Source organism: Hyperolius riggenbachi, chromosome 6 (genome assembly GCF_040937935.1).
Source record: "Hyperolius riggenbachi isolate aHypRig1 chromosome 6, aHypRig1.pri, whole genome shotgun sequence".
Classification (NCBI taxonomy): Eukaryota; Metazoa; Chordata; class Amphibia; order Anura; family Hyperoliidae; genus Hyperolius; species Hyperolius riggenbachi.
Window position 1 is genome coordinate 141,538,245 of NC_090651.1, and position 15,456 is coordinate 141,553,700.

Sequence of the window (15,456 nt, forward strand, 5' to 3'; positions counted from 1 at the left end):
CCTCTGTATGTTAAACAGAGTGCCTCCTCTGGTGTATGTGATGCAGAGTGTCTCCCCCCTTGTATGTTAAGCAGAGTGCCTCCTCCCTTGTATGTGATGCAGAGTGCCTCCCCCCTTGTATGCTAAGCAGAGTGCCTCCTCCTGTGTATGTGATGCAGAGTGCCTTCCCCCTTGTATGCTAAGCAGAGTGTCTCCTCCCCTGTATGTGATGCAGAGTGCCTGCCCTTTGTATGTTAAACAGAGTGCCTCCTCTGGTGTATGTGATGCAGAGTGCCTCCCCCCTTGTATGTTAAGCAGAGTGCCTCCTCCCTTGTATGTGATGCAGAGTGCCTCCCCCCTTGTATGCTAAGCAGAGTGCCTCCTCCCTTGTATGTGATACAGAGTGCCTCCCCCCTTGTATGTTAAACAGAGTGCCTCCTCCTGTGTATGCAATGCAGAGTGCCTCCCCCCCTTGTATGCTAAGCAGAGTGCCTCCTCTGGTGTATGTGATGCAGAGTGCCTCCCCCCTTGTGTGTTAAACAGAGTGCCTCCTCCCTTGTATGTGATGCAGAGTGCCTCCCCCTTGTATGCTAAGCAGAGTGCCTCCTCCCTTGTATGTGATGCAGAGTGCCTGCCCTGTGTATGTTAAACAGAGTGCCTCCTCTGGTGTATGTGATGCAGAGTGCCTCCCCCCTTGCATGTTAAGCAGAGTGCCTCCTCCCTTGTATGTGATGCAGAGTGCCTCCCCCCTTGTTTGCTAAACAGAGTGCCTCCCCCCCTTGTATGCTAAGCAGAGTGCCTCCTCCCGTGTATGTGATGCAGAGTGCCTGCCCTATGTATGTTAAACAGAGTGCCTCCTCTGGTGTATGTGATGCAGAGTGCCTCCCCCCTTGTATGTTAAGCAGAGTGCCTCCTCCCTTGTATGTGATGCAAAATGCCTCCTCCCTTGTATGTTAAACAGAGTGCCTCATCCTGTGTATGTAATGCAGAGTGCCTCCCCCTTGTATGTTAAGCAACGTGCCTCCTCCCATGTATATGATGCAGTTTGCCATGCTTGTATCTATAGTTACCGTTTCTCATTCCTGAATGTCATCTTCCTGTGTTCGTTCAGCTTTCTACTCACTGCTAGAGGTCCAGGGCTTTAATGTCTTCATGTTCCAGGCAGCCATCTTCTCATCTCCCTACCTAATGCTCTCTATTAGCAAGTACATACTGCAAGGGAGATGGGAAGATGGCTGCCTGGAACAAAAAGACAGTGAAGCCCTGGACCTCTAGCAGCAAATGTATAGAGCAACACAGCAGGTATGAGGAGTAGTAACTATACAGATGCATGTACTGTATATGTCACGCACACCTGACTCGAAGATAAGCCCTCTAGGGAAACTTTTTTGGTCTCAGAAATTTGGCTTAATTTGGTTTGATTTTTGTTCCCATTGTCCATGTAACTCAATGAGTGGTTAATTAATTCAATAATCTATGAAACATACATGTAAACTAACCATAACATCTACATATATGTTTCTATAAAAAGTTATTGGGTCCTAGTTCAAATCTACACCAGGACACATGGACCCATATCCAATTCACTCTTTCTCCTGAGTTATCTACTAGGAGATCATTTTCATCTCTAAGAAATAACTTTTCAGCATTTTACAATTAGAAACATACCTAAAAGTTGGTGAAAAAGTACTATCAAATGTATTTTGAGCATTTCTTGCTTGCTGGTAGTTTAAGAAGCATTCTATGGCAAGGTGTAAAAATATCACCCAGGAGAAAACTCAGGTGAAAAAATGTATTGCATATGGGCCATGGAGCTTGTATGTTCTCCCCGTGTTTGGGTGTGCACTACAATTTCTTCTTGTATCCCAAAAATATACAGATAAGTTAATTGGCCTCCCCCCAAAACTAGTTTTAATTTATGATATATATATTGTGGGGTATAGGTTGTAAGCCCAACTGAGGGAAAGTTAGGGACAAGACTACATACTCTGTAAGAGAGCTATAGCAAGTGTCAAAACTATATACTGTAAATACAAAATAAATAAAAACATAATAAATTGGTGAACAACGTGTAGTTGATACTAGTATGATAGGAGGTCCATGTTGTCATGGCGATTATGTATTTACAGACTAGCTCATATGTCTGGTGTGTTGAACATCCTTTATAATGAGAAGATTTGATCCAGAGAGTCAGTTGATAATCATTTATATCCATTATCTGCGTATAAATTTGATCAAAGTAGAATTTATATTTGCATTCATCAGTTTGATTACCACTAGCTACTAGTAAAAATATGCTTATATGGTAAAGAAGAACTACTTTAGTTAACTCTGGTCAAGCAACATACCATATCCTCATAAGCAAATTTATAGTGTTTTCTGTATTGATTCAGTCATATTGTTTTGTTACCTTGTCACCGTCTTCACCAGGTGGTCCCTGAGGTCCTGCAGGTCCTGGGAGACCAACAGGTCCTTGCACACCATCACGGCCAGCTGGTCCCTGAGGTCCTTTCTCTCCCTGAAAGAAAAAAATAAACAGAAATTACACCATGATAATCTAGAAATTAACATCATGAATAAACTTGATGAGCTACTTATTAGTCCAAAAGAGAGTGCATTACTGATTGTGGATCATAAATGTTTGTAATGGGCCTCATGTCAAATTCAATACAGGTTGTGATGCATTAAATTCTCCTTGGAATTTCATAGAGGTTTACACTCTATAAATGTATTGGTTTTATTCACGTATCTGTCAATTTCTGTTACTACTTATATAAAATATTGTGTAGACTGTAGAGATCTCTAATGCCTAGCCTTACTTCAATTGCAGTATGTTAGATCTTGCCTATAGTTGCATTCCTGCTTAGAGAACTGGTAGTTTCAAATATTTGCTACTCCTTGCGGCTACTTTCGTACATGGTGTGGTGTGATTGTCCTGCAGCAGGAGAGCCCACCGCAGGACAATCGCACCACACCATGTCATATTTTATACAGCCTGTGGCAGACAGCACCAACAGGGTAATTTGCCTAGCTCCGCCCCCACTCAGTGATGTACTCCCTGCTGGACAAGAAGTAGGTCACTGGATTTGTGATGATCATGCACACCACATCGCTACCACAAAATCAATAAAGATTATTGCGGTGTCATTGACTTGAACACACTTGTGTGCCGAGCTGCACCACTCAGCAGAGCACTGCAGAATCTGTGTCACTTCTCTGACAATCGTAGCACTTCTGTCTCATTGCAGTGCACTGCGGGTACTGTGGCCAATCTCACTGAGATTAATGGCTACTGTGACGGAAGAGTGGTGGGGGAGAGTACCACGATGTGATAGAGTGAAAGGGAACTAATGGGAAAGGCCAAAATTAAATGATCTCTAAAAAAATAAAGAAAGTTGTCTCAGGCGACACGGCCCTTCATTCAGGGGGTTCAGACCTCTCAAAGATGTGGATAGCTAGATAAAGTATTGATTTATATCATACATGGGTAAAAAAGAATGATCAAAAGTAAAAGCTGATTTATCAAGATGATAACAGAAAGAAAACTGGACCAAAATGGAGCTTTTGGTTTTTATTTGTTTAACAACTAAATACTACTTGGTTGTTCTGGGCATTTTTGCTTTAGTCTCCTTTGCATTGACCTCCATGAAGCAGTCTTAATATCATTATAATATCATCAAAAGACTAAATCATTTGTCACACCAAAAGAAAATACCAGGGTTGGTGGTATGTTAAAGAGACTCCGTAACAAAAATTGCATCCTGTTTTTAATCATCCTACATGTTCCAAAAGCTATTCTAATGTGTTCTAGCTAACTGCAGCACTTTCTACTATGACAGTCTCTGTAATAAATCAATGTATCTTTCCCCTGTCAGACTTGTCGGCCTGTGTCTGGAAGGCTGCCAAGTTCTTCAGTGTTGTGGTTCTGCTATGAACTCATCCTTTCTGGCCCCTCTATGCACACTGCCTGTGTGTTATTTAGATAAGAGAGAAGAGAGAAGCTGCTCTAATCAGCTGGATAAATCGTCCTCTGAGCTGGCTGGGCTTTCACATACTGAGGAATTACAAACAAGGGCAAAGCTGTTTGAAGGAAGAAAAGAGCAGCCTGAAACTTCAGTGCATGGGGGAAAGAAACACACAAATGATCTCTTGAGATTCAAAAGGAATGCTGTATACAGCCTGCTTATGTATGGATGTATTTTCTATGTGTGGACATACTGTACATCAACTTACTTCCTGTTTTGGTGGCCATTTTGTTTGTTTACAAACAAACTTTTTAAAACTGTTTTTAACCACTTTCAATGCGGCGAGGAGCGGCGAAATTGTGACAGAGGGTAATAGAAAATGTCCCCTAACGCACTGGTATGTTTACTTTTGTGCGATTTTAACAATACAGATTCTCTTTAAGCTGACCTAAAATGGCCTATTCCTCTGCAATACATTTGTTTTTAGATTGTTTATGTCATCATCTGTTAGGTGTAAGTTCACTTTCAAATCTCATTAATAAAATTTAGATAAATGGCTAGTACCAGCCAACACAGCTGCTCTGTGAATACTGCCTGGTGCTGCTGTTATACTTTGTTTAGAGTTAATAAAGCCTGAATTGTGTACTAAGCTGATCAATATGCTGCTGACCAATAGTCTTTATTTACTTTGTACAATACCTGCACAGCACTGGATATACAATTTTCTCTGCTTGTATACAATCTGCTTCAATGGATTCACCTCACTCTGATTTATTAGTAAATGTGTTTGAAGCAAAATACATCTGTCATAATAATTCATAGTCATGGTCATACTAATCAGTGCACCCCTCATTTTCATAAAATACTGTCACCATTTCTCACATAATCAATACTTATGTTAAGATGTGCCAAAGCCTGTCTGTAAACATTACAGTTCCTTGAATTTGCCTTTGTTCACTTTGAGGACTGTCAGATGAACAGTGTAAAATGCTCGGAATTTGGTCAACCTGAATTTGAGTGCCATGGAAGTCAATGGGGAAAAATTCAGTGGTAGTGTCCTGGTCTCTGGTGAATAATTACAGCACCCAAAGGAAACACAATGGCACAGAAAGTCCACAAAATGTCTAAGAAATGTGTTATTATTTTACAAAAAGAAGCAGATGTCTACAGCAGGATGAAGGGGTTATATGTATCTTCATGGAGCTAAAATTAATTTCTGTGACTCCCAAAAGCAACTCCTTACTTTGGCAGCACATTTTTTCCTTTGTATTCAAAATCTGACAATATCCTCTCCCTATTGCTCACAATGGCCCATATGCAATTCCCTTTTTCTCCTTAGTGTTCTCCAAGTTGATATTTTCACCCCTTGTTAATAAAATGCCCTTTAAACCCCCAGCAAGCAAGAAAACACACAGAATAATATTGATAGAACTTTTTCTACTACTTTTGGTACTTTTCAACTGCAAAATGCTGAAAAGTTATTTTAAAGAAAAGTAAAAAAATTATCACCCAGGAGAAAACTCTGTAGAAAAAGTGAATTGCATATGGCCCAATGTGTCTACGCCTTATGATAGGTTACTCTGCTCATCATTTACTTTCTCATCATCATCATCAATGTATTCACTGACACAGTAGGTCAGTCAGGAAGTGGCATCTGGCAACTGCACGTTATGTGTTACCCATGCTTACCTCCCCAGCACCTTCAGCCTGGAAACAGCATATTGCTCTTAAGTGCTACTTGAATGTTACTTTGGCAACACTAAACTGCTTTGCCTCTGATGGTTTGGCTGAAGTCATAGGCCTCAATTCACGGAGCATTATCAAACGTTTATCAAACACTTTATCAAACGTTTGATAATTTACCTCATGGGTAAAATCTCGCTAAGGTGTTATATATTTGTTGAACATTTTATCGGTAAAACATTCGATAAATATATAACACCTTAGTGAATTTAAAATGAGATTTTACCCATGAGGTAAATGATCAAACGTTTGATAAAGTGTTTAATAAACGTTTGATAATGCTCCGTGAATTGAGGCCATAATATCTAAGCTACAATATGGAATCATAGCACAAGAGCTAATATTCTTGACTGGAAAGAGCTCCCATCTTTCATACCTCTTCTAACACTTCAAACCACTCCCAAACTGTAGAGGCTTGGAACGACTTCCAATGTTTTGCTATGAGAGTCCTGGCCTCATTCACCAGGAATTTAATCAATTAATTTTTGTGCTTTCTATTTGGTCAATCATTACAATGCAGGAGGAAAAATGCGGAGTCTTCTAGAGGGGTTACTGATAAATATATTTTCTAACTTAACCTCTCTACACCCCCAAAAGATGTGCAGAATGTCCCCTCTGCCTATTCCACATCTCCAGCACAATGCCAAGGTGCCTTCGAACAACCTGCTCAATCTGTCAGGGGTTTAGTACCACCAAATATCTTATAGCCTGCCTCTTGTCCCCGTGTGGACAAAGATGATTTGCTAGCTAATATCAATACCTTCTTCCACTGTCCCTCTGTGAAAGTCTTTCCCATATCTCTCTCCCTGCCAGATCGGATTATTGAGGCCGGTTCTTCTGTCTCAATAAGAAGCGAATAAACTCTTGAAAGCGCCCCTTATATCTGACCCCTTCCCTTGCACAGTTCTTCATAAGGGGTTCGTTTTCTACTCAGGGCCTCCTTGGATCCGCAAAGCTCACAAACATTTTAATATATCTGGTTGCATTTTTTTTTGTGTCCGGTCATATGATTCTAGGCTCTACAGAGGATCACAGCAGTAAAAAGAGCCAACCCTCCCTCCATCTGCACATATTCAATATATCTCTAATAGAGTGACCCCCAGGGTCCATCTTGTCCTCTGAGGGGTGTAGAAGCAATATATTCTTCCTTGCCAAGATTATAAACCCCTTGTATGCCAGGATGTGTGTGTTAAACAATATTCTGATGTGCAGCAGTGCTCATTATGTTTCCCATTTGACAAAGACAAGAATATCTGAACAGCATGTATAGTGTATTGCAGTTATCTGGGACAATTTATCTTTCTGATCTCAGTAAGCAATTTGTTCCTCATTTTTATGGTTGCACAGCAGACTTGATTTGTTTTAGTGTAACTATATATATTTGTGTAACCATGTTGCTGCTGCTTGGCTGTACACTGAGAAATTCTGCTGCTCATTCCCGCTGTTGTTATATCTTGCCTGCCAGCATACGGCATGACCATCTCGGCTCTCACAGGCATTTAAGCCATTAATTTATGCAGCAGGTTTCCCCCTTCCTTTAACCTTATTCAAAGGCAGAAGTACAACTGCTATAACAAATTCTGTGTCACCTTCTGACACCCTTTTTGAATAACAATTCTACAGATTCTTCTTCCAACAGCCTACTTAAGCTCCTTCTAGACTTGTTTGAATTCTATAACCGAATAAGTAAAAAAAAAAAACAACTTCGGAAGCTAAAGACACAATCAACAAGGTCGGCAAGAGCTGCGACTTACAGAAACATAAGCACAAAGGACAAATGTGTTTACAAAAGCAATTGGCTTTTGAGTTTCCAGACATGCAATACAACTCTTAATCATCCGGAGATATTAATTTAGCTTCTGAGTGGGTTCACATTGTACAAATGCTGTCTTATGATAAAACATTTTTCTGGCTGAATTTTTAACTCTTTTATCCATTTTAAAATGAAGAAACGTATCAAATGCTGCATACACCTGGGGCCTGATTTACTAACGTTCCCAACGGACTGGATATTATCAGGGAACACAGGAGATCCATCAAACATGGCCTGTACTTATCAAAATTCACCTGATACTTTGTGGCAACATTTCCCTGGTCTAAAATGGGAAAGCAGGTGATTTTGGCGCATGGCGCAGAAAGCACAGCACCTGTCTTCGGCACAGCTATAGCACTAGCGTACAAGTAATTCGGGGTTCCAGCAATCACGGATCCTGAATTACCTCTCCCTCCAAGTTGCTACGACTCAGAGGGGGAATAGTATTTTACGCTGTCATTCAGCTCACATTGTGCCCAACTCACTGGCAGCGTACATATTCATTTGCTAAAATGGAACAAGCAAAGGAAACTTAGTGAATATAAGCTTTTATGTAATTGATAATCTACTCCCTGTTATAGCTTAAGGCTCATTAAAGGGGAATCAATTAAGCTTCTTCAGGTAAAATATATGTTTCGGAAATTTGGTCAAGTGACCTGCAGCAGCAGAGCAAAGAGTTACCCGCAGACTCTGTGGGCAGGGCTGCTGCTATGTGGCTCAGTGTTATCATGTTGCTGAACTAGGCAAAGACTGAACTGTAGCACTAAAACTCAGACAACAGCTGATTAAAAAGCTTTTACACTGATGGGACAAGTTCTTCCACCTACTATTTTACCATACACAGGAACTGTGAAAAATTAATGTTGTGTCCTTCTTAGGCATAAGAGAGAGAACGGCGCAGGAGACTTGGGCGCAGGATTCAGCTGGTATATGGCTGATCCTGCTAGCGCACAAGTCCCGGCCGTATTAAATACTATTCCCCCTCCAGGCCACCATGGATAGTGGGGAATGAAATAATTCGGCTTCCAGCAATTGCTGGAAGCCAAATTATTATGTTTTAAAAGTAACTTCAGCTCCGTCTTCTGATGGTGCCGAAGTTACTCCCTGGGCCTGCTATATCAGTAATTCCTATTACTGCCTGTGGTGGCGCCGGCTGCGTTGAAATCTCCATGCGCTGATTTCAGCGTGTTCGCCTTCTTAGAACTCTTTTCAAAACACTTTGCCTATCCTATGCATCTATTAAAAAAATATGCTTTAACCACTTGCCAACCGCCCACAGCCGATGGGCGGCGGCAAAGTAGACGCCGAAAGGACCGCAATACGCCCAAGGGCGTTGCGTCCTTTCGGCATGCCGGGGGAGCGATCGCGTCATTGATGACGCGCGCTTCCCCCGGCAACTGGCTCCGCCCACCTGCGACGTTCGGAAGCGCCGGCGGGTTGTTAACCCCCCGATCGCCGCTACAAAGTGTATAATACACTTTGTAATGCATACAAAGTGTATTATACAGGCTGCCTCCTGCCCTGGTGGTCCCAGTGTCCGAGGGACCACCAGGGCAGGCTGCAGCAACCCTAGTCTGCACCTAAACACACTGATCTGCCCCCCCCCGCCCCCTGATCGCCCACAGCACCCCTCAGACCCCCCCCCTGCCTACACCCCAGACCACTGTTTGCACCCAATCACCCCCCTAATAACCCATCAATCACTCCCTGTCACTATCTGTCAATGCTATTTTTTAAAAAATTCCATAAACTGCCCCCTGGGGACTCATGATCCTCCCCCCACCCCTCAGATTCTCCCCAGACCCCCCCCCCCTGTGTACTGTATGCATCTATCCCCCCTGATCACCTGTCAATCACCCGTCAATCACCCATCAATCACCCCCTGTCACTGCCACCCATCAATCAGCCCCTAACCTGCCCCTTGCGGGCAATCTGATCACCCACCCACACCATTAGATCGCCCCCAAAAAACCAGCCATCAAATCACCTCCCAAGTGTATTGTTTACATCTGTTCTCTTTTCTAAACACCCAGTAATTACCCATCAACCACCCATCAATCACCCCCTATCACCACCTGTCACTGTTACCTATCAGATCAGACCCTAATCTGCCCCTTGCGGGCATCCAATCACCCGCCCACACGCTTAGATTGCCCTCAGACCCCCCTTATCAATTCGCCAGTGCATTAATTACATCTGTTCTTCCCTGTAATAACCCACTGATCACCTGTCAATCACCTGCCAATCACCCATCACCCATGATTCACCCCCTGTCACTGCCACCCATCAATCAGCCCCTAACCTGCCCCTTGCGGGCAATCTGATCACCCACCCACACCAATAGATCGCCCGCAGATCCAACGTCAGATCACCTCCCAAGTGCATTGCATCTGTTCTCTCCTCTAAACACCCACTAATTACCCATCAATCACCCCCTGTCACCACCAGTCACTGCTACCCATCAGATTAGACCCCTATCTGCCCCTAGGGCACCCAATCACCCGCCCACACCCTCAGACCCCAGCCCTGATCACCTCGCCAGTGCATTGCTTGCATCTATTCCCCCCACTAATCACACCTTGAGACACCCATCAATCACCTCCTGTCACCACCTGTCACCCCCTAGCACACCTACCCATCAGATCAGGCCCTAATTTGCCCCGTGTAGGCTCCTGATCACTCGGCCAAACCCTCAGACCCCCTTCCGATCACCTCCCAAGTGCATTGATTGCATCTATTTTCCCCTCTAACCACCCCCTGAGACACCCATCAATCACCTCCTGTCACCCCCCTAGCACTCCTATCCATCAGATCAGGCCCAATACAACCTGTCATCTAAAATGCCACCCTGCTTATGACCGGTTCCACAAAATTCGCCCCCTCATAGACCACCTGTCATCAAAATGCAGATGCTTATACCCCTGAACAGTCATTTTCAGACATTTGGTTTCCAGACTACTCACGGTTTTGGGCCCGTAAAATGCCAGGGCGGTATAGGAACCCCACAAGTGACCCTTTTTTAGAAAAAAGACACCCCAAGGTATTTTGTTAGATGTAGGACGAGTTCATAGAAGATTTTATTTTTTGTCAAAAGTTAGCGGAAATTGATTTTTATAGTTTTTTCACAAAGTGTAATTTTTCACTAACTTGTGACAAAAAAATAAAATCTTCTATGAACTCACCATACACCTAACGGAATACCTTGGGGTGTCTTCTTTCTAAAATGGGGTCACTTGTGGGGTTCCTATACTGCCCTGGCATTTTAGGGGCCCTAAACCATGAGGAGTAGTCTAGAAAACAAATGCCTCAAAATGACCTGTGAATAGGATGTTGGGCCCCTTAGCGCACCTAGGCTGCAAAAAGTGTCACACATGTTATATCGCCGTACTCAGGAGAAGTAGTATAATGTGTTTCGGGGTGTATTTTTACACATACCCATGCTGGGTGGGAGAAATCTCTCTGTAAATGGACAATTGTGTGTAAAAAAAATCAAAAAATTGTCATTTACAGAGATATTTCTCCCACCCAGCATGGGTATGTGTAAAAATACACCACAAAACACAATATACTACTTCTCCTGAGTACAGCGGTACCACATGTGTGGCACTGTTTTGCACCCTAAGTGCGCTAAGGGGCCCAAAGTCCAATGAGTACCTTTAGGATTTCACAGGTCATTTTGCGACATTTGGTTTCAAGACTACTCCTCACGGTTTAGGGCCCCTAAAATGCCAGGGCAGTATAGGAACCCCACAAATGACCCCATTTTAGAAAGAAGACACCCAAAGGTATTCCGTTAGGAGTATGGTGAGTTCATAGAAGATTTTATTTTTTGTCACAAGTTAGCGGAAAATGACACTTTGAGAAAAAAGACAATTAAAACCAATTTCCGCCTCTCAGTGAATACTTTGGGATGTCTTCTTTCCAAAATGGGGTCATTTGGGGGGTATTTATACTATCCTGGAATTTTAGCACCTCATGAAACATGACAGAATGTCAGAAAAGTCAGTGATGCTCCAAAATGGGAAAATTCACTTTTGGCACCATAGTTTGTAAACGCTATAACTTTTACCCAATCCAATAAATATACACTGAATGTTTTTTTTTTTATCAAAGACATGTAGCAGAATAACTTTCGCGCTCAAATGTATAGAAAATTTTCCTTTTTTCATGAATATAATAAAAACTAAAACTCGCAGCAGCAATCAAATAGCACCAAAAGAAAGCTGTATTGGTGACAAGAAAAGGAGGTAAAATTCATTTAGATGGTAGGTTGTATGACTGAGCAATAAACCGTGAAAGCTGCAGTGGTCTGAATGGAGAAAAAGGCTCTGGTCCTTAAGGGGTAGAAAGACTGTGGTCCTCAAGTGGTTAATTATTATTAGCCCACCAGATTAAAAACGATAAAAAAGCTAAACAAAAAGAGATAACAAGGTACTGTTTGCAGAATAATAGGTGTTTAGCAATTACAACAAATGAGGTACAATTGGGAACACTTCATGGACCCAATAGCAGTTTTTACTTTTCCATGTATTTATGCTATAGATTAGTCTGCTAAATAATTTCCCATGTGTGACTTCCTTACCTTACTGGAGACATTCTAAACTGAGATAAACAGTAGCTATCTAGAACTCTTTGATTTTCTGCATTCTGCTGTTCACCCAAAACTGTCAAGTGTAACATTGTATGCCATGCTGAGATTTTGATATATTGAAATACTCACCGGAGCTCCTTTCTCTCCTGCTGGTCCTGGTGGACCTTGAGGACCAGGCCTTCCTGGGAGACCAATGGGTCCAGCAGCACCTGCAGCTCCTCTTTCTCCTGCAGAACCCTACAAAATGAATAAAGAAACATTCCAGTAAACAACTACAGGAAACTAATTGTAATATTAGAAAGCAAGGTCTAACGGCCATTTAGTTAAGTCTTGTGTAAAGCTAAGCTGTATAACAATTAAACTGAATTACTATTAAAACAATTACTATTAAAACAATTCATTAGTGCACCTAATTAATGGCATGACTCTATAACTGTAAGATGAATCTTTACTTTCACTTCTTGTCAATATACAGTTTACATTTAGGCTATTATTAGTTATTATTAGGGCAAACATATCACTTCATATCTTGCTTATTTGTCTTTGATGAAGCGCTAAGGTACCACTACAGAACATAAATTATTAATGCTATCATATCCGCTGGTTGTGTTTGGTAGCTGTACCTATTAAACAAAGAGGGGGAATGGTGGGAAGGTTAGCTTTGCAGGACTACATCTCTCCACTTACCACAGGCATGTACAAAGACTGGCCCGGGGGCCTTCTCTAGTGGCTCCCAAAGCTCTTTACAGTTAATTCCAATGTGGCCTGCAGGCTACAGCTGCAGTACTGCTTGCAGCAGCCACCTTGCATCACCACTCCACCCTTCACCCCTGCTCACCTGTAAGTTATCAGCCACAACTGTAGCAGTAGCAACAACATAATAGCAGCCACCACTATGCCAGCAGCAGTAACAGCCACTGATTAGCAGCTGCTAATATTTAGGTTATTTCCAGTGGTAATTTTATTTGACAAAATAACACAGGCATAGTGTACCTAATGGGAATCATCAAAAAATTGTTTTTCATTTCGCTAGTTCGGCCCATAGCAATCTCAAGAATGGTTGTATGGCCATTGGCCTACAAAGTTTAGGCACCCCTGACTTACAGCTTAACCATCTTAAAAATAAATGAAACAGACTGCTGGTCACCACTAGATGCTGGCAACTTTATGAATGACACAGGAGGCAAAGACTAAGTCAAACACTAGCCTTACAGATTGGTTGATGAACACAATAGCAATAATCTGCATGCTGTCCATTGTAGGAAAAGCACTATCCCCCTGTTATGACTATACACTATAATAGTTAAATTGGCTCAGGAGGTTATTCAATGTTTGTGCACAATACACATTGTTCATATTCTCCAGAGAAAATCGGAACACATCTCGATAGCCTGATCTCTGCTTGGAAAGGTGGACAACATATAGGATGATTCACAAAAGACATATCCATCACATCTTTAGGCTCTTTTGCATATAACATTTTTTTTTTGGGGGGGGGGGGGGGGGTTGGTACTTCAACCTTAACTTAACACAGATATGTAACTTATGTATTGCTTTTTGGTAATTGTTTATTAAAGCGGAATATACTGTAACCCTGCATTTCAACTTTGCTCTAAAACATTATTTACAGCATATTATAAGCAACCAGCATTTTTTTTACTAGACCAGCATTGGAAGGGTTAAACACAGAGGTTTAAAGTTCCATGGAGAGATATGCGCAGGTTCAGATAGATACATTTAACTAAATAGAATGTAACAAGTGATAAATGTTACACACTCTTTGGCTGTCCTCCAGCTCCTTCTCAGTCAGAGAGAGTGAGTCACATTCAACACTTAGATACATTTATGTAAACAAAATGTATCTATGTAAGCTTTGGATGCGTCTGCAGTTCTCTCCAGGAACTTTAAAGCTCTGTGTAACCCTTCCAATGCTAGTCTAGTAAAAAAAAAAATGCTGGTTGCATATAATATACTGTAAATAATGTTTTAGAGCAAAGTTGAAATGCAGGGTTATATTCCGCTTTAAGATAATTTCATCTGTGCCTCTACCTTGATTTGATCCGACTGTAAATAAAGGTTTTCAGCTGTGGAGCAGTTCTTCTTCAACATGAGGAGCTGTGTTCTCGGTGCTGTGCATATCCAAAAATGGCTCTGTACCCCTTACTTCCAGTCTTTTGGAAGTAGGTTCTAGGTGTAGACCACTAGTGTTGGTTCTCAAATTTGGAACACCACACTTCAGCACCATTCAGCACTGAACTTGCGGACAGGGTCAGAGGGAGTTTAATTCTTCGCGCTTCATGGCACATTTCTCATGACTCTAATGCTACCTCCTTCCAAAGACTAGAGGAGGAAGTATTAAGGTGGCCACACAACATACAATTTTCATGCAATCGGACTGTACAATTTTTATACAATCTTACCAACATCCATGTAGTATAACAGCACTTGGTGATTGATTGTACAGCCAGATTGCATGAAAATTGAATGGTGTGTGGCCACCTTTAGACTCACGTGAGACATACCGTGAAGTGCAAGGAAGTTAATTCCCTCTGACCCTGTCCGCTGTTTTAGTGCTGAGTGGTGCTGAAGTGTGGTATTTGGGTGAATTCGGTACAATGTTCTGAATTTGAACACCAACAGCATAGACAGACAGCATCACCCTCCCTGATGTCATTGTAATTTTGCTTTAAGTTGCAGTTAATTCCCAAGTGTTTTTTAATTGAGGTGGGCAATGCAGGTTTTCATTTCTATGCCTGTAGCACTTCAATTCAGGAAAAGTTAATCATTGTATTTGCACCTCCTCCAGAGGTATAGGGGCAGGCATCGGCCTAACTGGAGGTCATGCTTCTCCCATCTTGATGTAAATACATTGCCCGCATCAATGAAAATGGCATAGTAATAATCTAAACCAGGTATATAATGATAATAGAAAGTCTCCTTGACTCTGGGAGCACAGTTGCTGGATACATGATCCATATAACTTTTATAGAACTGTTCCTGCCTACTGGGTCTGCTCAGGTTAGGGTTCATGAATAGAGTCAGCTTAAGAAGAGCTATGGGAGGGACTGCAGTTCTAAGCAGCGTTAGGACTTTAGGCACTGTCTTCTGAAACTCAAATACAAGCCGTTCTTTTTAAAGGGGAAATGCCTTTTGCAAGCTGAGTCAAAAGAAAAATGTGGATTCAGTTTATGAACGGAAGCAAATAACAAAATAATTTTTGGCCACGAGTGCCATTACATTTCATAAGTGGTGCAGTGTTGAAATTGCATCTAGGTTAATCAACAGAAGTTTTATTTTTCATTCTCTCTCATTCAGGCTTTAAAGGGAACCTAAACTGAGAAGAATATGGATTTTTTCTTTTAAAA

The 15,456-nt window shown here is 41.9% G+C and overlaps 1 protein-coding gene across 8 annotated transcripts in view; it reads right to left on the reverse strand.

Moving 5' to 3' along the window:
- Positions 1–15,456, reverse strand: part of COL11A1 (collagen type XI alpha 1 chain) — a 782,075-nt gene that overhangs the window by 51,371 nt on the left and 715,248 nt on the right. For all 8 annotated transcript variants that reach the window (XM_068240020.1, XM_068240025.1, XM_068240017.1 and 5 more), the window contains 2 exons: positions 12,221–12,328; positions 2,390–2,497 (listed from right to left, as the gene is read on the reverse strand). In XM_068240020.1, the coding sequence (XP_068096121.1) occupies positions 2,390–2,497; positions 12,221–12,328 (216 nt within the window). The remainder of the gene's footprint in view (positions 1–2,389; positions 2,498–12,220; positions 12,329–15,456) is intronic.